The sequence below is a fragment of the Gouania willdenowi genome, chromosome 8 (assembly GCF_900634775.1).
Source record: "Gouania willdenowi chromosome 8, fGouWil2.1, whole genome shotgun sequence".
Classification (NCBI taxonomy): Eukaryota; Metazoa; Chordata; class Actinopteri; order Blenniiformes; family Gobiesocidae; genus Gouania; species Gouania willdenowi.
Genome location: NC_041051.1, coordinates 16,961,098 through 16,987,826, shown reverse-complemented (window position 1 = coordinate 16,987,826; position 26,729 = coordinate 16,961,098). Strand labels below are relative to the sequence as shown.

Genomic DNA, 26,729 nt, shown 5'->3' with positions numbered 1-26,729 from the left:
CCTACTGAAGCATTGACCTCCTGTCCAAAACGACATCAGTGAAGGATAAGACATTCTCCACAGGATCAAGTAAGGAAATCCAGCTCAGGCTGCAGTCGTTCCTTAAGAGAAGATAAGATGGTTTCCACCACAGCTTTGGGAAATTTATAGATCTTTAAATGGCCTTAGCTTGAGCAGAAACCCTGTAAGGAGGACTAATGGAGTCTGAGCTGCTTCTTGATCTTTCTCTCAGCTCACCTATTAACCCTGTAGCTTAAGGCTTTGCATGTTCTCCCTGCTGTTGTTTGCAGTGCTCTGTGCTCTCTGCCTAGTATGGGATGTGATCATCCATCAGTTTGCTTTAACTCCTAATGTGACATCTGGAGGTCACTCTATAATAGTCACGATACAAAGCAACGTGATGTTTGTGTACAGGGGTGCACCAGCACCAAAATTCTGCCCTGCATCTTCTGTCCAGTCCAGTCCACTGTGATATCAGTGACATCATGTAGAAGCTGTAGTTAAGTCAGTGATACTCAACATGTGGCTTTTTATGTCTTAATTTGAATTATAGAAAACCATAAAAGGTGAAACTTCAACAACTGTTTTACCTATTTCCTATGGCCACTTTGCAACTTCCATTGTCCAATTTTGACCCCTTTTCAAAAGTTCTGACACTTTTTTCAGACTTAAGCTATCTTTTGCTAATAAATATCATTTTTTTCCTATTTTTTTGGGCCACTTTTCATCCAATAAGCTAACTTTTGGATTTTTGGAGAGTGTTGTATCGTGGCGCCGGGTGGGCCTGTGCTGGCCCTGGTGCGGGCATGGGCCTCCCCCCTGCTCGGCCCGCTCCCCTTGGTGGCGGGGTGGCGTTGCTCCGGGCCGGCGGGCGGCGGGGGGTCGCCCCTGGGGCGCCGGGGGATGTTGTTGGTGCCTGGCTGTGCCCGGGGGTGGGGGGTGTCGCCGTGCTCCGCGGGGCCGGCGCGGTCTGGGGGGGGTGCCGTGGGGGGGGTCTCCGGCTGTGCTGTTCCGGGGCCCGCAGTGCCACTTGCCCGTCTGCGCCATCTACCCTCTCGCGTGGCCCGCCACGCGGACGGGCCCGGCTCACACTGGACAGGCCTCCTACATGTTCACTATCACCCCACTCCCAGCTGGTCTGGCTCACTCAGAAAATGCACCACACACCAATACCCAACCTTGGGGGGCTGGATGGTGGGGCTGGGGGTGGAGGGGGCCGCACCTGTGTTACTATGTAGTGGCATGGGGGCGGCCCTCCCACCTCTAGTTGCCCTACTAATCCCTCCAATTTAATCGCATCTCAACATGTCACCCCCCGGAGGTGTATCATCATTTACACCCTCCGGCCTATTACACACACATACACATAAATCCACAGAGGCTGGAGGGGGAGCACCGCTCCCCTCCATCCCCCTTCTTTTAATTACATACACCCCATACATTCACCAACACACACATTCACACAGGGGATCGGGAAGTGCCTCTCCATTGGGGAATGGAGAGGCACCATAACAGGGTGGTGGGTTAGTACACATATTTGGGCCTCTCCGGTGGGGGCCTGGCCCCTCTGTTGGTGGCTGGGCCACTGCATAGAGTAAAAGCACATCAAGATGGTGCGGTCGGGGCGTGGCGGTGGGTCTCGGGGGGGCTTTGCCGGGGTCTCTCCTTGCGGGGGTCTTTCCGGGCTGTGGTCGGCCGGGTGGGGTGCGGGGGGTGCCTCTCCCCCTTGGGTGTGGCTTGGTGCTTGCTTTGTCTCCTGGTGGCCTTGGGGGCGGGCCCCGCGGTGGTGCGGGCCCGGGGCGGCCTGCCTCGCCGGTTTGGGGGGTGGGTGTGCTGGGGGGGGTGCTGGTGTCCCTCAACGGGGTTGGGGCAGGGTTGTTTGGGCGCCTCGGGATGATGCTGTTTACTGGGGGGGGCGGCGTAGCTGTTCCGATGGTTGAGGTTGCTTTCGGCCGCCTGGTGGGTATGTCCTGCCATCTGCGGACTGGTGGGGGGGTCCGGGGCATCTTTGGCTGGGGGCTGCTGTCCCGCGCTGGATGTGTGCCGTGGGGTGCCTCCGTCCCCGCTGTGGGGGTCGCCGGTTGCTCGCGGGCCGGCGGGGGGCGCTGCCCTGTGGCTTGCGCTGTCCGGGGGGCGGCGGCCCTGGGCTGCTGGCCTTGTGCCGTCCTGGGGGCTGTGCGGTCCTGCTGGGCTGGGGCCGGGACCTGGGCTGGGTGGGGGGCGCGTCCCGGGGGCTTGGCCCTGGGGCTTGCACTTGGGGGGTCCTGGTCCCTGGGGTGCTCCTGGGGCCCGGGGTGCTTTGGCCGGCTGGCCGGGCCGGTCCTGGCGTGGGTCTTCTGGGGCGGGTGGCGCGTGCCGCGCCCTTGCATACCTTCTGTGCGGCCCCTGCTTGGGCAGTCCCCCGTGAGGCAGAGTGTCGGGTTAAATTAGGGGGCCACATCCCGGCGGGGCGGTCTGGCTTGGCCTCTGGAGGGGGCCCTGGCTTTAAAGAACTGAAGCTCGTGGCGCGGGCGCATCAGCATCTGGGGCGCCCGGGGGGCTAGGTGGGGTGCCTGGGGACCGGCGGGGGGACTCCCAGCGGCCCCTGGTACCTTATGCGGCTTGGGGTGTGGTCGTTCGCCCTGGGCGGGCTGCTCCTGGTGCTGCATCCATTCCGGGTCCTCCTGGCCTGGGGTCGGTCCTTGCTGGCTCTGGGCTCACCGGCGGGGGCCGCCGGCTGCCCGTTCGGCGTGGCTCTGGTCGTCTGCTGGGCGTGGGCTTTGGCTCCTCGCTGGGGTCTCGGGCGGGGGGCTCTCTGGGCCCTCCCCTCGGGGGGCTGGCGCGGGGTGTGGGTGGTGGTGGGGGGTGGGGGGCTGGGGGGCCTGGGGGTTGGGGTTGGAGTCGGTGGCGTGTGCGCTGGGTCCTTGGCTCCTTGGGGGCTTTTCGGGTGTGTATGGGGGGGGCAATGGCAGCCTCTCGGCTTGGGACCTTGGGGGCGTTCGGGGGGCTGCTTGGCCGTGGGGTGGTCCCGGGGGCCCCTAGATCTCTCGCTCTTTCTGCTGGCCCGACTGCTTCTTCGGGCCCGGGGGCGGCTTATGGGTTTTGCAGTAGCGGCTCTTGGAATCACATTTGTCATGGACGCACTGGCCTCGGGCTGTGGGATAACACTCATACTCGGCTCAACCATAGACACGTTGTTCCCAAATACCTGTTCTATGTAACTTCCACTCACTTCCTCCTCTGCTCACAGCCACCATCATTATTCCTAAGCCGCACACTGGTCACCAGACTGGCTTGAATACACAACAATAAGCACAATATACACAACCACAATTTCACATCACATCACGTGTGAACTTATTGATTATTCCCCACCCATTCGTTTCCTATCTTTGTTCCTCCTCCCTGTTAACTCGCCCCCCCACCCGCCTCACCACTGGTGTGTAACCTGCCCTCTCATCTCTTTTCACCTCACCTTTAATAAAGTATTTACCCTTCCCTAGGAGGGCTGGTGATGGTCACAATATCAATGATAAATTCATTTATTAATTTGCAAAATCAGAAAATATGCATTGCTGTTAAAAGATTGCACTTCTTGTAGTGTTAAAACCTTCAACAGCATGTGCAAACAAGTAAAAAAAAAAAAAAAAAAAAAAAAAAAAAAACAAAAAGAAAAAAAAAAACAAATACAGCAATCTTTTGCCCATATATACCACTTTTTTTCCTATTTTCCCCCCGACATTTTGCCTCTTTTTGTTTTTCCACATTTTGCCCTTTAACACTATTGTTTGTGTTTTTGCCTAATTAAAACTACCTTTGCCCATTACAAATACCAACTGGTTCCTCCTTAATTTGCCCATTTTTTGGTCACTCTTGACCGCTTTTGGCCGATTTTAGACACTTTTCACTCTTTTCTTGCCACGTTACTATGTCTACCTCCACTCGCTCATCAAAAACACTCCCCCTAAAACAAACAGGTAGCGGACCGGACCACTTCAGGTCACTTCAGGCTATCAGGACGATGCCCGATATGTCAGATTGCCAGTCCACCCCTGTTTGTGTATCTATCCATATTTTTTTGTACAATTCACACTTACATTGAAGCAAACACCTAAACACTGCAGTGATAAGTGGATTTTGAAAACATAAGCAAAACAAGGTGAGAATCAGGCAGAAAGGTGAAGAACGACACCTTTAAACTTATATTGTGTACAGGTGAACGTGTGACTCCGTAGGCACACACTCGCTAATGTATTCATCCATATACACAAAGGTTTACAGTTTCAACAAAGGAGATTCTAAAACCATCTGTACAATATTGGTGCCTGAAAATATTGTAGAAATGAACTTAAAGAGTAGCTCTAGTCTTGTATGACATAAAATGTGTTTGATGTATTCATAATAAACAAAATATGTGCACTTTTTTTTTTTTTTGCACTATTTTATAGCCGTTAATACATCCATTGCACTTCACAGTGATAAAGCAGTGTCATAACTCATGTCCAATAACAACTGAACATGTAAAGTATGTTTGTTTTATCATTGATCACCGTAGGTACTTATACATGTTTGTAATGTTACCACATGACATGAATAATAGTGTTTTTAAAAATATATATAATTAGCTAAGGCTTGGACCCCAGTTTGAGAACCACCTTCTCAGTCGACCTCTAAAATGAAGAACTAGAACCTGAGTCTTTTTTAAACATGTGCATTTCAAATACAGTGAAAACATGCCCTTAAAATATCTTTACTCATTAAGTATTTTATAAAATTGTAATACAGCAGAAATGTTGGATGCTTACGTTGAATAGTAGCTTTTAATGTTTCATTCTGGACCATGTGTGGATTGATCTCGGATGACGCAAGATTCTTTTTTATTTACACCTGTGATGTCCTGCTATCATGAACCAACAAAAGGTTGACCTCAGCTACTCAACTTTTACCTGGTGTTTGGAGTATGCAGAGCAAAAAACACACACTTAACAAATAGTAGACGCTCTTAATAAACCCCTTGATGCACATCATTTCATTAACAGGCCATCTTGTGCTCGCGTACCACGAAAATGAAATTTCTGGGATCTGGAAATGTGCACGCACACTGTGCATGTGTATCATTTACGGCAGTGTCTGAGCAGAGAGATAAGGGGCTTGAATGAAGGGGGCAGGGTTGTCTCTGGTGAAACTTTGACTGACATGGCAGCTCTGAGCTAATCCTGCTAATCCTCTGCTAGCTCAGGGGAGCCTTGGGACGAACCACCTTTGACCCCTCAGCAAAAAGGAGGCACTAATGCAAACATGGACCAAACCTCTGATGGCATTTCAAATGGACACATTTGGTATTTTACCAGGACTTGCAATGACTGCAAAGCCACATCGTTCATAAGTAAATGATTGACTTTTATAGACCCCAAGTTATGTGGAAGCCTTTTTGCACATTTTTGGGCAATTAGTAAACATTTCAAGGTCCATTAACCCTCAATCTGACTCTAACAAATAAGTGACAGACACACACACACACACACACTGTATATCTTCAGTGGGTCACGTAATTGTCTGATGGACATCTTTCATCCCCAACACAACGTGCATGGCTTTTAAACTACTTGTGTTCTTGTTCTTCTCAAAGTCTCTGTTTTGTTTACAGAAGTTTATTCTTTTCCATGCAACATTTTATACGTCTGACATTTTAACAAGGGAGACGTTAATAAAAGTGCAGCTCAGTGTGACAGAAGAATGTTGCCTTATGGGTATAAACTATAGGTTTTCTGTCTGGCTGAGCAGCGTTTAGCTGCAGTAAAGAGTATCTGCAGTGGATTTTAATTGCAAACTCTATTAGAATCAGAATCAGAATCAGAATCAGCTTTATTGACCAGGTACAATTTAGAACAATACGAGGAATTAAGAGATTATATACTAGAGGTTTAGTCACTTTCTTCAAATTTTACCTCTCAGTACAGTATAGTTTTTAAATAAATGTGCACAGCTTTTGTGAATTTGTAATACATTAATGAAACACAAATGATGTTGTTAACATAACAAGTACAGGCTCTTTGCTCCTGGTACTTTACTTTTTTTTTTTTTTTTTGCTACTCTCCAGTGCTACTTAAATTAAAGCAGTAAATCAAATACTTATTGATGGATTTTTTTTTTACAATTTTGCATTGATAAATTACTTTACTTCTTAGTTTTTGACATGACTTTATTGTTTCATAGTTTCCCTGAGAGTCATGTCAGAAAATTAGGGAAATTTAGAAGACTTAACTTTCAAAATAAAAGCATGCGAAAAGAAAATGCCTGCATGGGTTAAAAAATACATCATTAAAAATAAAAATAAAAAAGAAAAGAAAACACAAAGCTGTTGAATGAGACCGATTCCTATACTGGGAGCTTTTGTTGTACAGTTTCCTCTTTTCTCCATGCAAGTGTGTGTTTTTCCTCAATGTCAGCTGTTTGGTTGCCATCAGCTTTTAAATAAAATTCTCAGAATGACGGTACAGATGATTTCCAGGACTTATTGGAAATCGCTTCAATCGATGTATGTGATTTAAAATATATGAATAATTATTTACCCCAGATTTTATTTTATTTTGAAGTGACTGGGCGGAAGCAGATTGCGTGGGTTTGTACTGATAGATATAGGTATGTCAGTCTGTCAGAGCAGAGCGCACACGCATCGTGAACCAGCCGCAGAAAGGACCCAAACTGGGTGTTTGATGCACGCTTTCTCATGCATATCCTGGAATCTTTACTATTTAATATATAATCCTTCCCCGGATGTTTATATATTATTAATAATATTATTTTGAGCAACAAAAAAAAAAAAAAAAACATTTAGAAGGAATTTGAAGAGGAGACGGTCGCATTTCATCTCCATTCTGGTCATATTTTGGTATTTTGTTTTATTTTTTGGAAAAGTTGTGCACGCCGTGCAGGATTGAAGCCAATGCTACAGGAGTGAAGCACCTGAGCCATCATGCCTGCAGGCTGGAACACCACCTCTGTGCGCCAGTCCTATGGATTATAGTCCGATTTTAAACAACCAACATGTTGTGCCATCACCCCACGTGAAAAACAAACTCTTTGTATTCTGCATCATGCTCTCTCTTTGGGTCTACATGATATATTGTTGTGTCGGCTACTGCTCCACTGTGCCTGTGCCAAACCTGACCTACGGATCTCTGAACAGGCTGGAAAACGAAGCACACGGTCCAGAGTCGGATTCCTTAGGGGCGCACAGGGACCTCCTCAATAACGATAACGACCCGGACAGCAGAGGGGACGAGTTTGACGAAATTACAGGCGAGGCGAAGGCGTTCGATGATAATGTCATGTCAAGTTTTCTCAATGAGAGTAAAAAGTTGCCCCAGGCCATCATTATAGGGGTGAAGAAAGGAGGGACGCGCGCGCTACTGGAGTTTCTGCGCCTGCATCCGGACATCAGGGCCGTGGGAGCGGAGCCGCACTTCTTTGACCGCAACTACGACAAGGGTCTGGAGTGGTACAGGTACAATGATCATTCTCATATATAAAGCCTGGAGATGATGAGTGGCTGCACCCACCAACCACCAATCAAATGCGTAAAAGCACCTCAACAAAAGTTAGGAAACTGGACAACATATTCAGGCTGCGGTCCATTTGTTTATAAGTCCTTATTTATTCGTTTTCCTTAAAATAACTACACGTTATTCATCCCATGAGGAAACATTAATTGCATCTTTTTAAATTTCACAAATTTGGAAATCATCATTAGCAGCAAATTAGACTTAAATACATTTTATTTCTTCCCTAGTAAAATACTCACATTAATGTTTGCTTAAATAAAAAAAACACCAGTAATTGTGGAGTATTATTATTATTTTTCCCACAGCCGCTGAAAACCTTTTTTATTAGGGCTGGGACGATATGTTTTTCATCACGATACGTGGTTGCCAATTCTGGTTTATGGCGATACAATAGTAGCAATTATTGTGATTTTAATTTCCTGATTTCCTTACGGGAAAAAAAACAAAAAAACAAGTTGAATCATAAACTTTGAAAAACAATATGAGTCATAGTTCCAAAAAGCAACGCACATCACAAGTGAGTCAGTCGGTCTGGTATTTATTTCAAGTGCACATGAACGTGCACCGCGCTGTGCAAAATCGATTCTGAGTAGAAATGTTGATTTTCATTAATTTTTTTTAATATTGCTACAAAGAAAAATCATAATATGCTATTTATAATATTATTTTTTTTCCAACCCATGTATATAAATCAACTTATAAAGAGAGATATGAGTGAGTTAAGTTCAATCACATGTTGATGCTTGAAAAACACTAAGATGTGAGAAGGTGTAGCACATTTTGTTGTCTATATTTTTGTTGTAGTACCTGTGTCATACACATAATATGAAATTATAGGTTGTCTTTTTGATGATCTATTCACTTTATTCAGAAAAACAGCAAGCACTTTGCTGGGTTGTTAGTATTTACATTAACAATCACTAATAATTAAAAATGCTGATTCTTTAGATGTCCATTGGTCTGATCAAAGTGATTAACGGGCAAGAAAAGTTCCAAACTTTTTGAGTAGATCAATTTGTGCACTTTCTTCAGTCAGTTTAACAGAACAAAAAAAGTAAACTGTCCTATTTCCAAACCCTTAGATGATAACCTCCTTACTTATATCTGTACACAGTTGAGTAATAGCTAGTTTAAACAATATCTAAACATTCTTGTTTACAGTGGCAGGTGCATGCAGCCAGTTAAACAAGCTTACTGCTTAAACATGAGCCAATGTACCAGAGAACCACAGCATTATTTTAACTTTTAGAGTCCACAGTTGTAGATTGGATTGATAAATAAGTAATATTAAATCAATTACAAAAAATATTATGAATGGCACTGACCTTTAGTAAATGTCTGAATGAGCTGGCCAATAATATAGTACATATGGAAAACCATGGATTTGTAAAGTCTGCTGATCTACTTGAATAGGAAAGAATATAAAACCCTCTTTTGTACTTTATCAATGTTCAGATGTAAATATTGGACTTGAAATAAATGGGCAAAGGAATAGAGGCTTTTTGTCTCTTCTGTACAGTATTATGTCAATGTATAAAGAGTGAGTGAATAACTCTTTCCTCATGTATATTTGGGTGTGTGCTGCTATGTGTATGGATGCATGTTGTTGCTGTGTGAACAAGGAAATAGCATGAACTGGTTTATATGTCGAAAGATGATTTTTCTCTATATAAATATTTAAATAAAACAAAAACAAAAAAATATCAAGAAACATTTATTTGACTTGCATCTGATATAATAATAATAATAATAATAATAATAATATTCATAATAATAATAATAATAATAATAATAATATTCATAATAATAATAATAATAATAATAATAATAATAATAATAACTGCATGCAATGCAAGCTGCCTTATGTCTTTCATTGAAGTGCAGTCTAAAGTGTCCACCTATTTGTTTGCCCATATATTCCACTTCACTGCCTCTGGACTAATGGAGAGTTGTGACTTGTGGAGAAAGGATCGGTCCTCTGGGTGGCCTTATCAGCTCCCGTGGTGGCATTGAGTTATGAACACACCATTTATCTGCTGTGATTGGTGTGTCCGTCCGTGCTGGAGGCCCTCATCGAGCAGAGGCCCCCACACAGCAGGGCGCCGACCACAATGTGGCATGTTTTCACGCGCAGGCGGAGCAGACAGACATTTGTGCACTGCACGTACACACAAACACAGCATGTTAGGAAACTCCCTAAAGCCGTGGGAACATCTTTCACCTTGGCTCCTCCTTTCTTTAGTAACAATTTTTTATGTTACTCCTGTATGTCTTTTTTGTGACAGGTTAAATACTCATCCAGCGAGCACTCAAGTCAAGTCCTCTGGGCTCTACGCTGGCAATGTGACTTAATTGCTGTAATCATGTCTTTCTTCTTGAAGTTCCACAAATAAGAGGCTTCTTACATTTCACTGAGGGTGTCAGGAGGACAGCCTACAGTAATTCTCCCTGGAGTCCCCGGGGAGGGGAGCTCACTGCAGGCCAGTGGCAGATAGAGGGCAGTAAATTTAATGTGAGTCTTTTCTTACTATTGCTCTACAAGCTGAAAGGAATGAGATGCTGGAGAACCCCTGAGGACTGCATTAACCCCAACAATAATAGAACAGACAATGAGTGTAAAACATGTTTTCTCTGTCTTCACTTTGTATGCAAATGTGCTCACAAGGGTGAAAGTGGCCTTTGACGAGACCCAGCAGGAGTTTATCAGAACGAGCATTCATTGGAACCTGCCCCAAAAAACAAAAATAAAGACTTACACAGCTTAAAGCTTTTTTTTTAAATAGTCTGACATTTGACTTTCTGGAGTTTCTGTGAGAAAGTATACATTTCCCAAGGTTCATCAGTGTCCATCAGTGGTCGGTTCTGCTTACTCAACATTTTCATTCGTGAGGAAGAAGGGGAATCGGTGTGAAACTGGAGATTTTTCAGGCTAAAGCTTGATGTGTGGTTCTGCGTAAAATTGACGCCGTAGACGTACGTAGCGCTTTACGTAGGCGTAGACCCCCTCCCCGTAACCTGACGTGCTCCTTCCAAAAATCCTGACTACACGTCGAGGGCGACGCAGAAAGTAAGGGCTGTGATTGGTCAGCTCCAAACCTCAGCCCCGGTCACTGCCTTTTCCAGTCACACCGCCATGTTTCAACTTTTAGCGGAGCGATACGAGAGTTGTTTCTACAGTGGATGGAGTCAAAAAGAGAACTGAGATGGACAGAAAGTGTCAAGAGTTTTATGATTCTCTTTAATAGCTGCAGCACGGGAAGCATCGCCAAACGGAGTCAATCACAGACAAAAGGTGTGTGTTTACTGTAATTATGGCTACTCTGCCTCGTCAGTGTTGGTGTGTGTGTTTCATTAACAGTAATAAACAATGACTGACATGCTGTGGATGCTGCCACAGAAGCAGACAAGACGTTATGTTAAAAGCGAGTTTCACACCGCTGCCCAGCTCCCAACTCACCCGCTTCCCGAGGCCATGGACCAGGATACCTCGCTGTTCCCTCTCCGCTCTACAGCGTGGTCGGAGCCCCTCGCCCACAGTGTACTCAATACACTTTTATACCTCGTTAACGTGTTGCATACGTTTATTTTGAAAAATAAAGTGCAAATTTGAAACCGTTGCCTTAATGTTTGTGTCCTACGAAACACACATGGTTAGGTACAGTAGGTAAGTAATAATCCATAAATAAATTACATTTTAAGATGCTTAAAAAACACAAAACATTGTTTTCTGTGACCGGAAGATAAGCAAAGGCTTTTTAATGCTCATTTGTAACAACACACAGCCACAACAACACCCTAGCGTCATGGCGGCCAATCACATAGCATCGCAGACCTACAGTTGGCCAATCTTTGCAACATGTTTACGGCGTAGGTCCTGACCCAGAACCATATACCAGGCTTCACACTGTCAGTACACTGACATAGCAGAGCAATGATGATACGTTGTTTCTGATGAGTCATTCTGAAATATGATTGATAGCCGATGGAGTAAATGACATTTACAGCATCAAAGACATCTTCCTCTGTGAAAACGATGCTACTTCATTAAATATAAACTGTGTTGGGTCTTTTGATCATTTGTGATTGTGTGTCCTGGATTATTCCTCCAGATTGTGTAACCTGTATCCTTTTTAACAAAAACAAATACTGGGAATTCAGTTGTTGCAACAAACCCTTGGGCTTTTCCTTCAGGCAATTTTTCAAGTTGGAGCACTTATTACAACACTTTGATGGCGCTGAAACATAACAAGTTCACGCCTCGACATTCCCTATGGAGTTGTTGACTTCCTCATTTTATCTCCTTTGTAGTGTCTTCAGAGAGAATTGGTTGTTCTCTGGTTTTCACTTTTCTGCAGAGATTCTCCGCTGAAAGTCGGAGCAACTTTGGAAAGATCTCCCCAGTTTCGCTCCTTTTGTTTGGCTTCCTTGGAGTTGTTTTTGTGTTTGCTGATCCTCTCAGACCAACATGCACCAACGGGGATTTACGTCATTTTTGTAACCAATTCATAAAAATGAAAATTTTCTTTACATCCAACAAAAAACTAACCTTGAATGTCCACAAAATGCTTTTCTGTTCTGTTAAAAACTAAAAATGCACTGAAAAAACAAAAAAAGATATTAAAAGTGAGCTGATACTGTCCACAGTCCAGACATATTAGGTTGTGTGTGTATAGTTGTTATTGTGGAGTACATAAAAAAGAAAGAAAGATAACAATCATTTTATGTTCTAAAAATATGCATTAATGAGTTAAATTGGAAAAAAACTAACATATGCACATCTCAAACCTCTAAAGTGGTGTGGTGTGTTTTCGTAGCAGTGCAGTTAGTTTATTTTCACTGGCACTGTAGTTGATTATTTCTGTCTGAATGTTGTTTGAAATAACTTTCCCACATTCATACAAAAACCGGCACTTTATTCCATTAACTAGAAAATGCTTGATGTTTATTGTGCATTTTTAAAAGTTTTTAAACCCTGTGCAATGGCGCAAAAATGTGTCGTGAGAGCTCACACCGTGTGCACTTTTTAAAACTACATCCACCAAACGCAGGTGGCACAGCAACATTAATAATACGATTAGGAAACAGCTATTTTCTCCACTATAAATGATGTTGAGGAATTCTGTTGAAAGGCTAAATGCTGCCTCACATTACATAAGACGGTAATTTTGTGAAACGTGTAATGGCAACGACTTTCACGTTGCTGACAATTAGAGTAATAATAGTCAGAGAACATCTTCCCTCCAGATACATTCTTCTTTGATTTTGGTCTGGAACTTGTCTCACTGTGAAATAGTCTGATTATTCCAAGTGGAAGCATACCAGCACCTTTGATTCCCACAGTAAGCAGAGCCCCTCTCTGAGCTGTAGGGTAAGATTAGAATTCATCATGACATTAGATACTGCTGAGGGTCTTTTCTCCTGGAGCTGCGCTTTGTCACAGTGGTTTGAAATGATGACATATAGATACCAATTACAGGTAGTAAAGCAAGAGTTTTTTCACTTTGGCCACAGTTACATGATGTTTTCTTATTTCGGAATTAGTTATTTGTGTTTACATGAAAATAGTAATTCCCGAACTGAGGTTTACATGGAAAATCGGTTTATTCCGCTTTAGATAATTCCGCTTTAGGTCTGGGGGTTGGGAAGGATCTGATTGGATAGGGGGTGAACATGATGTATCACGTCTATCAGGAGAAACACACAACAAACCTTTTATTATTGGCTATAACACAGACGACCACACCTGAAAACTGTTTTCACCTTTATTTTGATTGTAGTTTTGAAGCAGCAGCTCGATAATAACACGCGGAATAGAGATCGGAACTAATCACTGGTAAAAAAGCCCAGTAAACCTCTGGAAAACAATCACCAGGAATAAATAGTTGCTCCCTGGTAAAGACAGTAGCTCTAACAACTGATAAAATGATAAACTGGTGATATTACAGCCTGTACATGCAGTACAGGGACACATTTACTACGCCTCCGGGTCCTTGTGCCAGCCGTCCGGTAAAGCCTGTTCCGTTTACCGAGTTCTGTGTGTGCTAATAAGTCCGTGTGTCTGTGTGAATGTCCGCATGTTTATGCTTCCATCCATCCACTCTTTTCATTATATCCATGTCTTTTAAGGTTCTTCTGGAGTCTGGGCCGCCGCCATCTTGGATTATGTCGTCAAGTCGTGCAAGCGCAAAACGATACAAATTAAATTAAAGCAGCTTTAACCAAGTTAAGTGTTTACAAGAAAGCGAACTTATCTCATTCGCAATTAAAAACAGCATAAACCAGCTACCTAATTCGGAATTAACTTTAATTTGAAATTAAATTAGCATTAGGAATTATGTGTTTACAAGGTCAGGTTAAAGAGGAATTAACTTTTATTCCGCTTTAAAGAGGAATTAAAGCTCCCATGTAAACGTGGCCATTGTAGCAGTTTACTCATTAAATGCATTCAAAGCTAAGTGCATTTATCCAGCAGCCAAGTATGCATGCGCATGCTTTAACATTATACATTCCTACCTTTTAACCTGTTTCCTGATAGCAGCGCACGTAAACAAGCACCAGCTTTCAGCCTCTGCCAAACGTTTAATGGTCACACCTGACTGCCCGTCGGACAAAACTCGAACAAATGACACAATCCGTCAGGTCGTAACACTGTAACACTGGGACAGTATAATGCAGACATATAGCACATGAAGAGGCAGCTGAGGATTCAGCCTGAGGGCCAACGGAACAATAAGATCCTGATTTCATTCCGTCTGCTTCAACTTTTCCTTTTTTGTCTCATTTCTGGGCATCTTCATCTTCTCTGTCTTTTACTATAGACATTTATTCTATGTCCTTTCACATCACATGACCTCTGAAGGACATATCAAACCTAGACAGCACATATTATTCCTGCATTGCATAACTCAATGGTAATGCATAAATATTTTGACAACATACGTCTAAGAAAATCAGGTATCACTTTGCTTGAAGTTTTATACATAAAGGCTTACATTATGCTGTCATTATTATGACAGGACATCCGTCATTAGCATGAATAAGGTGTCATGAAGGCTGTCATTAAGTGTAGTTTGTTACCCTAGTCGCTAACCCTAGCTATACCTAACCCCACTAGATCCCTCCACCCAACCCAAAAAATGCCAACATAGCTCCAAAGGTGTCATAATTTAGCAAACAACTCTTACCAGCTTCATGACAGCCTTCATGACACTTTATGACAAATAATGACAGCGTAATGTCAGCCTTATGTAAAGAACTTCAAGTAAAATGTCAGCGGAAAGCATTGAAATTACAATTTTAAACCATACATGCAGGTATATAAATGCCACTAGGTCAACATTTGTTTCTTTCAGGCCCAAAAAATCTATACAATATAGGAGGCATAGACATCTCATAGATATATCAGTAAAAAAAGACACATTATTTACTTGATTATCCTGAATCCTGAAGAAAATGCACTCAGTGCTCTAAAAATGTAGTGGGAGCCTCAGCCCTAATGTTTGGCCTTGGATGTTTATGACTATGACTATGCTGGTTGTTGCCCAAACTGCTTCCTGCAAATATCAATAAAAAAATACTCATGTATGTAATAGAATAATTTAGCTTTGTCAATTGGTGGAAAGTGTTACTGCTTTGGTTTTTTTTTTACTCTTAAGTAATGTTTATTTTTGGCCAGTTTCAACACCTCCTATGGTTGTCCTTGGACAGAAACGTGAATGAAGGGCTGGTGACGGATTAAAGAGAGACTCCCTTGAGTTTGTATGCGTCACTGATAAGTTATGGGTAATGCTCCTAAAATCACTACAGCGTTTTTTTTTCTGCTCACACAGCTCTGTGCTGTATAATCTCATAGGTCAGTTTCAACTCGTAAATCTGTGGGACGTATACACACCGCTTGGGTTTTTAGACGAGTACTGAAGCTTTTAGTGTGCAGAACAACAGATGGTTAATAAGGATGCTAATCACTTTCAATGACACAGCTTCACCACTTTACCCATTTGTGATTTACATTAATCTCAATACATTAACAATATTGCCACTTGATGCAATGTTTAAGATTTACATCTTGGCTGGCATGAGTTCTGCTAAAATGTACATCACTATATATCACCGCAGGAGAGGACGGCTAGTTTTGAATATGATCTCATGTGCTTCATGGAAGTTTATGTCTTTCAACACTTTATTATTGAAATCTTTTAACACACGTTTTCCTCAGTAGGGCCTGTTTAGTAGATAAGGTATGTTCATGAAGGTTAATTACCATTGTTTTAGAGCTATCACATATTTTGGGCGTTTTTTTTAATAGTTCTTTAAAAGTTGTTAATATGTTTAGTATGATTTAGTTTGAATCAGCAAAAGCATAGTAAACTAATCTCTTTGTGTTCTTAAGCACTGAATTGTCCGCAGCTCAGTTGGTGTAAATGACTTTTTTCTTTCTGTGTTAATGAATCTTCTGCCTATAGGTGATTATTTTCAGGTCCCAGTACATTTTTATTCTCCCTCCCTGGACAAATCAGCCTCAAAGTCAGTCAAAATGCAGCCAACCAGCCTCTAATGTATTAACGTATTTGGCACTTTGCTAATTCCCATTGGCCCATGTCAGCCATTATTCAGTCAGAGCTGCAGTCAACCAACTATATCATGATGATCCAGAGCCATCCGCAGTCGAGAATATGCAGCTATGGAAAGTAATTAATCTTCTGAATTCTATGCCATCATTTGGAAAGTATGTAAAATGTTTCCCAATCTTCCTATTTGACTTAAACGTATTGACATATTTTTTGGAAAAATTGTTCACGGTTCATGAATGATGTGCCGTTTAAATGCTGAAATGATTGCGAGAAATTACCGAAAGAACAACTTATCAACACTGCAGATTGAGGTGAACAGACAGTATAAATGCTATAAAGAGATGCTTGATTTACATAAGGGATTGTACTCAGAATTTGTCAAAAATCTTACTTCCATGCAGATGTAGATGATTAATGATATTTGGCTCCAAATGGCAGCCCCTGTCATTTTAGCTAGTTTTACACACAGTCTCCACTGTTTCCCTTTTTTTTTGTTTGGTGGTTGAACCCGCTTGAGGCATAGGCTATATTTCATCTTATAGAATTTGTTAATCGCAAAGCAAATAAAATAATATTATAAAACAATAAAACACCCCACCCCACACCCCTCCATTGATTAGTACCTGCCCTCGAGAGATCTCTGTTGAATTGTAATAGTTATTTGGCACAGTCATCCTAATTTGCTGTGTTTATTCTTGGTTCCATAATATCTTTGTGCAGCACATATAATTTAGACTGTTATTATTTTATTTCTATATATATGATATTTAAATGTATTTTTTATTATTTTTTTGTATTTTTTTAGGTAACTGATTTGTTTGAGTTCTTGTCATTTAAACATAAACTAAAGGTTAAGGACAAAGATATCCAGGCTCTTGTGTGGGGATTTCTAAACTGATGCAATCGGATGCAAAGGGGCCAGGGACTGCGATACACCGGGGCTAGGGGGCGCTATAGCCCCGTCAGGAATTTGTTTAGCCCCAGTTAAGCTCCTTGAGCATTTTAATTAATTATTTTAAAATATTTTTTTTATTAATTTATTGAGTTCAAAAACATTAAAAAGTTCCAGAGTCACCATTCTGCTCCAATTAAATCCCTGCTTGTACCCCATTCAATGGAACCCATTGATTAACATATATATGTGTGTGTGTGTGTGTGATAGGGGATGGGAGGGGCGGAAGAGTCTTTTTTGCGCATTATTTTAGGGTTCACTAGCAGTCCAATGCAATGGATAATTAAGAAAAAAAGAGTTCCCGTAGAAAATGAAGACCAAGAGCCCGTCTCCCAGGGAGCCTCGACAAACTTTTACCCGTTCCTGTCACGCTACCTGTCACCTCCGCTTCACGTGAGCGCAGTTTTTCCTGCATGCGGCGCGTGGGAACCTGGGAAACCGAAAGGCAAACCCTCGACTCAGCAATCTTGCCTGCCTGTCCAAACATGCAGAAACAACAACAAACACATCGTTCTCCTAGAAAACAACTTGGGATTTTTTTGAATCGTTGTACTCAGCTGCAGCTCAAACTGTGCAACTCATGTGCAGAGCCCGAATGTGCGCAGCTCACCATGCATGTTCTCACACTATACGGGCCGACACTCTGACATGACCTGACTGCTCACACTGTACGTTCATACACGACACGTCGGGGTCTTTTTTCAGGAAATGCAACAAACAAATTAGAAGAAGAAGAAGAAGAAGAAGAAGAACACTGAAGCGTTGCCATTAAAACAGACAAAGAAAAAGAACCCGGAAGAGGAGAGACACTCGCAAAACTCAGCAAAAAGAGCTTTAAAAAAGAAAAGGCAGTGACGTGGGGGACACACGTGGGCAGTACAGTCCGTCAATCCTACAGCGGTTCTACGGTGTTCGCGCATGCGCAGTATGAGAGTTTGCGGTAAGCCTCACGAGGAGCGACTGGATTTCAAACATATTTGATTTCTTTACAACCATACGATTGCTGATTGGGAGCTGGTCGTCAGGTGTTAATCGCTTCTCGTGACCCCATGTATACAACACGATGCACGACACACGATCTAGAAGAGACTCGCACGATCCCACAAAATAGACGCACGAGTCGAAAATCGGCTCTAAATGGGCCAAAAATTGCACAGTGTATGCCTGCCTTTAGTTCTTCGCTGACGTTTTGCATTTTAGATTTACTGTCTGATTGTTAGCAGGTGAAACAGTGGCTGTCACGTAACTTTTGCTTATTACACTTTTTAGTTGCCATTGCCTTGTGGTCACTTGTATTATGCTTCACTAATTTGTTAAATATTCTTTGACCAAATTCAGTCAAAACTACATTTAAATCAAACATTCTGTGTTGCACAACTTATTTTTTTGAAGAAAAATTGAGAAACTCCTTATAAAATTAATTATCAGCACCCCCACATATCAATCTCGCACCCCCTTAGCACCGGGAGAGAATAAATCCTGGCGCCCTGCCTTAAAGGGGCGCTGCCTAAAATCTTGCCCAGGGCACCAAATTGCCGAGGGCTGGCACTGATTGCTGGTGTAAAAAAACGAATTAGATGATCAACCTTATTCCAGGGACTACCACTTCTTGATTATTGTGCAAGTTCTTGTACCATCATTCGACAAAAGACAAGAAGATTAATTGGTTTCAGAATTCAAAGTATCGAGCTCAACTTTTTTTTTATATATATCACCACACAGATCATCTACTTCCTCTTTTAGCCTTCTAGGTTTTTACACTTTAGTCAACAGACAGCTTCCACTGCTCAGACATTGCCATAATGTTATGGAATATTTTCCATTTGATTAAAAATGGAGGATAACTCATAATTTATCATAGAAAGAACCATCGTTGTTTTATCCCTAACTGCAGTAGGACCTCCAGGAATAAGGTGGATATGTGTGTGTGTGTGTGTGTTTTATTATTGTTTATTAGAAAACAAATGGAAGTTGTTGTGTGTTTTCTAGGGAACTGATGCCCGAGTCTGCAGAGGGTCAGTTGACGATGGAGAAGACCCCCAGCTACTACGTCACCAAAGAGGTTCCTGCTCGGATTTACACCATGTCTAAAGACACCAAGCTGATTGTGGTCGTCCGGGATCCGGTCACACGAGCCATCTCTGACTACACACAGACTCGTTCCAAGAAACCGGACATCCCTTCCTTTGAGAGCCTGACCTTTAAGAACAAATCAGCCGCTGTGATTGACACCACGTGGAGCGCTGTTCAAATCGGCCTGTATGCCAAGCACCTGGAGCGCTGGCTCCAGTACTTCCCCATGGAGCAGCTGCTGTTTGTTAGCGGTGAGCGTCTCATTACCGACCCTGCAGGTGAGATGGCTCGGGTACAGGACTTTCTGGGAATCAGGCGGGTTGTCACAGGGAAGTATTTCCATTTTAACCCTGCCAAAGGCTTTCCCTGTCTAAAGAGACCTGAGGGCAACAGCAAGCCACACTGCTTGGGGAAAACCAAAGGTCGGACACACCCTAACATTGACCCTGAGGTGGTGCAAAGGCTGAGGGACTTTTACAAACCATTTAACAATAAGTTCTACACGATGACCGCTCATGATTTTGGTTGGGACTAAAAAGAAAAACATAGACCAATGATGGTCCTTTTGTGTGATGTGTGAAAAAGATTTTGTTATAGAGTGTGTACAGTATTGCTGGTTTTGAAAAAGCTCAAAAGTCTATTTTATGATAATTTATTATTGAAATGTCAACTCATTAAACTGCCTAATCAGGTTTATTGATGATTTATGTCAGGCATTATTCGTTTTCTGAAAGCACAGGTTTCTAAAGGTGCTCTGATCAGGGACTCAAAGTTAGTTTTTGATCTTCACAAAAAGTGTGTTTTCTTTTTGGCTTTTGTGTTAAATTCTACGGATTGACCGTCTAACTCACCAACAACTTGCAGCAGTGTCCCTTTAACATTTGTCTGACCTGAGGTCTGTGGATCCACTTAGGCAGGTCGATACACACAGCAGCTGATCCAGTGCAACTTGCCAGGTGGATCAATACAGTAATAGCTCCTCATCATGTCATTTAGACCTGAGTGATGGCGCTGCCTGGATCCCTTGACTATTTCAATAAACATCAGTCCATTATTGGTACGAAGGTTATGGTTGACCCTCAGGCCAAATTCAAATTAGAAAAGACATCATCCTTGGATCGACAGCATTTATTTCACTTCTACGAAGGAATGTTGATCAGGGTTTCACAGAGTCACAGACATGTAGGAAGGGGGTCAGTGTATGTTTTGGTATTTGGATTTTTCATTCAGAAAAGTTCAATAAAAAATTATGAATCCCCGAGGAGGACTTTGCTTTTAAAGGCTATGTGGTTTGGCCAAAAATTGAGAAAAAGTGCTAAATTTAGCCCGCTAAATTCAAAATTGCAGACTTCCTGTTGAAATTAGGTCATAGGTCCAAATTAGATTTTTGCTAGCCACAGTTCACTGCATATAACTACCGAATGCCATTTCGCCAGTTCAAATTAGTGAAAAGTTACTTTCTCTAGGTGGCGCTAACGAGTCCTGAACTTGAACCAAAAAACTACACATTAAATATTTCACAAAACTATAGTGTCCAGCCAAATTTAATGAAATTGCATCCCCGGTAAGAGCCTCACAAATAAACTGGCGGTTAAAGAAGAAGAAGAAGAAGAAGAAGAAGAAGAAAAATAGGGCAATAGGGCCTTCGCAACATTTCTGGTGCTTGGGCCCTAATGAGTGATTATTTAAATTTAATAGTGAACATTTAAGATTGAAATTCAAGGCATTTTTCTTTATGAGGATTAAGAAGAGATGAACAAAACTTTAAAAACAGGTTGATTTTCATTTTCTATTTCTAGCCCAGGCTAAAATGTCTTTGGAAACTCACGCTGACGTATTTTTTTTACACGGATGAACAAGGCTCATCATCAGCACAAATCTCTGCTTGCATATCACACCAAAGTGTGAATTTCCCCTTGGGGATTAATAACGTATAATCAGGTGGAGGTGGAAGAGGTTTTTCTGCAATCATGTCAGAAACAGCAAATGATAATCAACCAGTTTGTAAAGTTTTGATTATCCCTTCTTGACCCTTATATTTAAAAAAAAAACATTTTGAATTTAAAATGAAAATTAAATAACCACAATTATTTTTGTTAATTAATATGCTTATCTGATGGAAAATTCAATGACCAAAACATATACTGACTGAAGGGGTTCATCCGTTTTATAAAAAGCAGCTTTCCAGACTTCTAAACAAATAGTCAAAATATGAAAAGTCATAAGTCACAGTTATTGATCTGAACTAAAATTGCTGTCAATCCCCATTCAACCTTTTGTCCCCCTTATACACCAATGGATGAAGTGAAAATTAAGTCCATTCCAGCCGCTTTTTTCCACATGTGTTCCTTTACAAACAGTTAATTTGTACAAACTAAATGTGAAGCCGTGTTGTTGTTTTTTTTTTACAAAGTAAGAATAAATGAGTTTTTCTTCAAAATAACCATTTGATTCTCTGTTTTAATTACATTCCAAGTGGAAAATCAAAGGACAGATCATCACACTTCACTGCCTCGCTGATGCTCCGCCTCTGCTTTACCTGTAAAGATTTTCCAGATCCCCTGAGGCAAAGGTGTTCTGCTGTGTCTAAATGAGCTCCTTGTGCATCATTACAATAACAGGCTAATTAGCACAGGGCCGTTAACTGCCTTTAGCAGCCTCAGTGTTTCACTGCCGGCGCTGAGAGGGCTTTGTTGCCATGACCTCGACAAACACACAACAAACTATCGAGTTTCGTGTTGTGAAGAGAAGTGCACGTTGTGGAAAAACATTAGCATTCCTTTGTGTTTCTGGGTGACACTTTGGATTAGAGCTTCTGAATACACACAGAAGAGCTAATCTTGTTTTTCTTTCTTACGCGTTCTCTGCTTTTAATTTGAAGATGTTTGTTTTTTTTCTTTTTTCTTTCATTAAATAATATGCTTTCCAGAAGTTGACTCTGAACGATCCATGGTGGAGCATGGAAATCTGTCTGGAGAAGGTGAGAGTTCACTACAGATGTGAATCTAAACAGCCTTTATTTACGTTCACAGCCCAAACAGCCTGATTTACCTGAGGCTACAGAGGTGATGAAGCCACAGACTCCCTAGTGGCAGGCAAACACCCAGGAAGCAGCTCCCACTGCAATTAAAGGGATGGAGGCAGGGCTGTAATTGTCATGCTGCTAGTGCTATAGCACACATCCCTGTGGGCTGCTGCCGTTTGAAGGTTTGCATGACAAGAAAAATATATACCTGGCATCTTGCGAATTAAATGGCTTCAAGCATCCACCTGCAGCTACTACTGGCCTGTAGTCATCTCTGTAGAGCAAAAGTGAAAGGAAATAAAATGTAGCACAAGGGCAGACTGTTTGGTTTGGTGAACAGATGCAAAAAAAATGCGATGCGAGGATAATTGAATAATAAACTAAAGTTTGCGTGGCCAGAAATGACTCTCAGACAACTGTTCTCACATTGGACACTCTTTTTTATAGTAAACAATATATGCAGCTAAGAAAAATAGTGAGAATGGGGAATGAAGATGATCGTAAATATATTGTGCACAAACCCATACAAATCAGTATTCTATAACAATACAAATTTGTCTTTAAAGCTTGAGTTCCTGGGGAGCCAATGTCCTGCACGTTTTAGGTATTACAATTTACTTTAACCTGAAATTAATTTATCACTTTAGAGGATTCCATCTGGTGTAATAAAGCAGCAGAAAATAGAAAAATAAATAAAAATAAGTCATTTATTTATTTATTTTTTTCTTAAAGGCTGGAGTCAGGAAGGTGGCCAAGACTGGAGTTGGAGACCATTAGCGAGAGCAAATGTGTCAAACCCAAGGCTCGGGAGCATCCAATTTAGTCCATGAGAGAAAGTAAAAAATGACAGGGAAACATTGGGTAAATTACCAATTAACTCAGCTATAGATATTTAGGCCCTCCATAAATACACAAAGTCAATGATACTCCACAATAGTTTCATAATGGCAGTAATTTATAATCTCACACTGTTAAACAAAACAAACTATTTTTACAAAATTCAGAAATTCCACAAAATGTCATGAAATTAAATAAAATTGGTTAAAAACACCAAAAAACAATTTGTTACTTATTGCTTGCTATTGTCGGTGCCATACATACCTTTATATCATTTATATCAGGAAGTGCAAACTAGGGCACGTTAATGTTAAAATTGCTCATTTTCTCAGCCTATAATCTGCGGCCCACTCCGGATCAAACTGCTCCGTATTTGGCCCCTGAACTAAAATGAGTTTGACAGCATGACTTAGCGGATCACTCAGTGGTGTGTGCTCATGGTTTATATCTCTAATCACAGCAGTCGTTCTGCATGCACTTTGCATTGTTTCACTAAGAGCGAGTGTATTTCTCCCATAGTTTCCACTCATTAGCCAAATCTATGGATTATTTGCAGCAGTAAATATCTCTATAGTGTTTTTTTAATCAAATGTATTGTTGTAATAATTGTGTAAGGCACAATTTTCATGTTTAAATTGCTCCTAAAATCATGGCCCATTACTACAGTCAACACTCAAGGCTATGATTCATTTAACAGCCGAGAAGAAAATCTTCACTCTTTTTAAAACCTTGCTTTATTAACAAAATTGCCTTCCTCTCCAGCTTCTAATCTTTTATTGTCCAAACCCTAATCCTAATCCGATAGGAAGGGCATGCATTAATCTGAGACAGTAGACTTGGAGTTGACATGCATATGCTGACATGGCTAATCCAAATGTAATCCTACTTCCACAGGATCCTCAAAGCTTTGCGAGGTACGAACTTCTTTTACTTGACATTAGAGAAATACACTGAGAATGAACAGATGTTTCACTCACTACGCACTTATTTGAGCACTATCCACCCACACCTCGGGCTTGTCAAGTCAAATCTAATTACCGTATTCACTGCCGTCAGATTGTGACATGTTGCTTTGGTATAACAGCCTCACTGCGGCACGATTCTTGGGTCTGAATTGCCTCTGAAATGTATTTGTGATAACATCAGTATTATGAATCGCATATTTACGCCACGTTGATTTTAAACTGCATGGAATCCAACCGTGGGCACGTTGCATTCACATCATAAAATAAATCTAATCTTCTAAACTTCTGCTCAAAGAGCAGGAAACTAATCAGGCCCTAAAAACACTGACAAGTATGTGTTTGTGAATTGTATTATTGATATAAGATCATTCCTGTCAAACCAGTGAGTTTGACATGTTTATGTTTATTTTATCTTTATTTTTGTTCGAGCACATCAAAAGTTAAGATGGATGTAAAAAAGACAATAAAACAAAAGTCGTTAAGCAATCGATTTAAATCTAAATAACATTGCTTTAATTTATGTGCTAGACAGTGTTTGAAGGTTTTTTTTTTTTTTTTTTTAAAAAACTTTGTACCAGTGGACTTTTATTGTGACAAACGTCTGTTGACTTTGTATGAAGCTGCGAGTCATGATAATTCTTTTATTAGATAAAATAATAGTGTTTGCCTCATAGATCAATGAGTTGAGCATGATTTACTCCAAAAAAAAAAAGGTAAAATGGTCAAAACTTTGTTTTCATCTCCACTCTAAACAAAGAAGAAACAAAGTTGAAATGAATGCTCGAAAGTGTGTTTTGAACTCCACCCTAAACAGGTCATTTGTTGACATTTTTCACGCATTGCATTGTGGGATATGGAGTCTCGGAAATGGATGCACAGAAGTGCACAGAAGTGGGCTCAACATCCCACAATGCAATGCAGGAAAATGTCAACAAAGGAAGGTCGAGCTTCAGGGAGTTTAAAACGAACTTGCGAGCATCATTTTCAAACTTGTTTCTTGCTTTTTCAAGTAAGCTAGATCAATGCACGGATGCATCGATGGAGCATTTGTTTTATTTACTTAAAGATTTTGATCAGGTCAGAATTTGTGCCACAATTACTGGCACTACTATAAGTTCCGTTTCTGATTTAATTTAATGTTATGTTTCATTGTAACATATTCAATTAAGGCCTTAGCAATATAGTGTGATTCATGATACTAGTGCAGTGCCCGTAGAAAGTATGTATATATTTAGCACTGTAATATAGGCTAGTATACTGTACATCTGCAGCTTGCTGAGGGAGAGAGAGAGAGAGAGCTACAAATGAACTTTCTTCTGTTGATTCTTGATTTTTTTATTTCGCCATTGAAAGAGGCCATTATGTCTCAAAATAATTCTTCACTAATATATCAATCTCTATTTGTATAGTGCCAATTCATGACACGTGTTATCACAAGACACTTCACAGAAAGCAGGTAAAAGACCTGACTGTTTGTTAACCAATTATTTCATGACTTTGATGCTTTAGACACACATTACATAATTATATAGTTTTTAAATTATATATGTATATATATATATATATTATTTTTTGTTAAATATTAGAATATCAAATTCAATTAAAAGACTGTTATGTGGGGAAGAATTGCTAGCTAAAATGTCAAACCCTCCTCCTTTATCGAGTCTTGGGATACTGAACCTATGACATCTTCATCAACAAAGAAACTTGCTTTATTCAAGAGAACCTGTGACATCATAAACAGATTTCTTAACATTGAGCTGTTCTGCAAAGTTGCATTTAAGAAATAATTTATTAACGGTATCATTGCCGTCCAAACAAATCCGACGTTGCACACCCTTGAACCAAGCATCAGCCATGTTGAAAGTCTCAGCTCGGTCTGTCCCTGAACCGCGGAGATAGACAGAGTTTCCTTGCTTTATAGATAGACAGACAGACAGACAGACAGACAGACAGACAGACAGACAGATGTTCGATTCATGGATCTATGAGGCATACACTATGATTTTATCTAACAAAACATTATCGAGGGAAGCAGCTTCAAATTAGGATTGAGTTTAGATAAAGGTAAATGCATGACTTTGTGACTAGGAGAACAAATGGATTCAATGATTTTTGTGAGAAAGTACATGTTGGTGGATCATCAGTGAAATGCCATTGTTGTAACCAAACACTGTCTCTAAAGGAAAGGTTTAAAAAAAAGCAACGTGCTCTGGCCAATGCGAGCAGTGCTATCATCAATGATCATTCTAAGGTCTCCTAGCACTGTTTGTACAGTCGCCCGCCTGCCTGGTTCCTCTGTGGGCTTCCATTAGTCCATGACCTCTACAAACCCCTCTGGGATGTCATGCAGAAAGAGCCACTTATTGAGTTTATGCTCCTAAAAACCATTGTAGCTTGAATCGGGAATTTCTTTGCATGAGTTTAGTTAAAAAAAGCATTTTGACTTTTTCCTCTGATCTAATTACCCACATTGCTTCAAAGATAAAGACAATGTATTTGCTTTTAATTATTTAAATGAGCAGAGACAATAAGCATTAGCTGGCAAAGCATTTGCACCCAGCTCAGCTACTTGGGTGACCTCATCTTATCCGGCTTTCTCTGTAATGAGGTGTGCACAGCCCTCTGCTCTACATGCACTGCTGTCACCTTCATAATCCAAGATTCCAACCTTAAGGGGTGAAGAGGATGTGGGACCCTCAATGGGATTATAGACCGCAATGTCTGTTGCATAGTCTGTCATCTGTCTGTAACCTCCAAAAA

General features: G+C 41.3%; 1 protein-coding gene across 1 annotated transcript; it reads left to right on the top strand.

Annotated features, from left to right (window-relative positions):
- The first annotated feature begins 6,659 nt into the window (after positions 1 to 6,659).
- hs3st3b1a (heparan sulfate (glucosamine) 3-O-sulfotransferase 3B1a) lies at positions 6,660 to 21,582 on the top strand. The gene is made up of 2 exons (XM_028455832.1): positions 6,660 to 7,486; positions 19,056 to 21,582. The coding sequence occupies exons 1-2, from the start codon at positions 6,996 to 6,998 to the stop codon at positions 19,672 to 19,674; spliced, it is 1,110 nt and encodes a 369-aa protein (XP_028311633.1). The 5' UTR covers positions 6,660 to 6,995; the 3' UTR covers positions 19,675 to 21,582.
- Positions 21,583 to 26,729: the final 5,147 nt, after the last annotated feature.

Excerpts from the sequence above, each read along its gene's own strand:
- hs3st3b1a (XM_028455832.1), top strand. The coding sequence starts at position 6,996 with ATGGATTATAGTCCGATTTTAAACAACCAACATGTTGTGCCATCACCC. Across the intron at positions 7,487-19,055 it reads AAGGGTCTGGAGTGGTACAG|GGAACTGATGCCCGAGTCTG; the intron begins GTACAATGATCA and ends TGTGTTTTCTAG.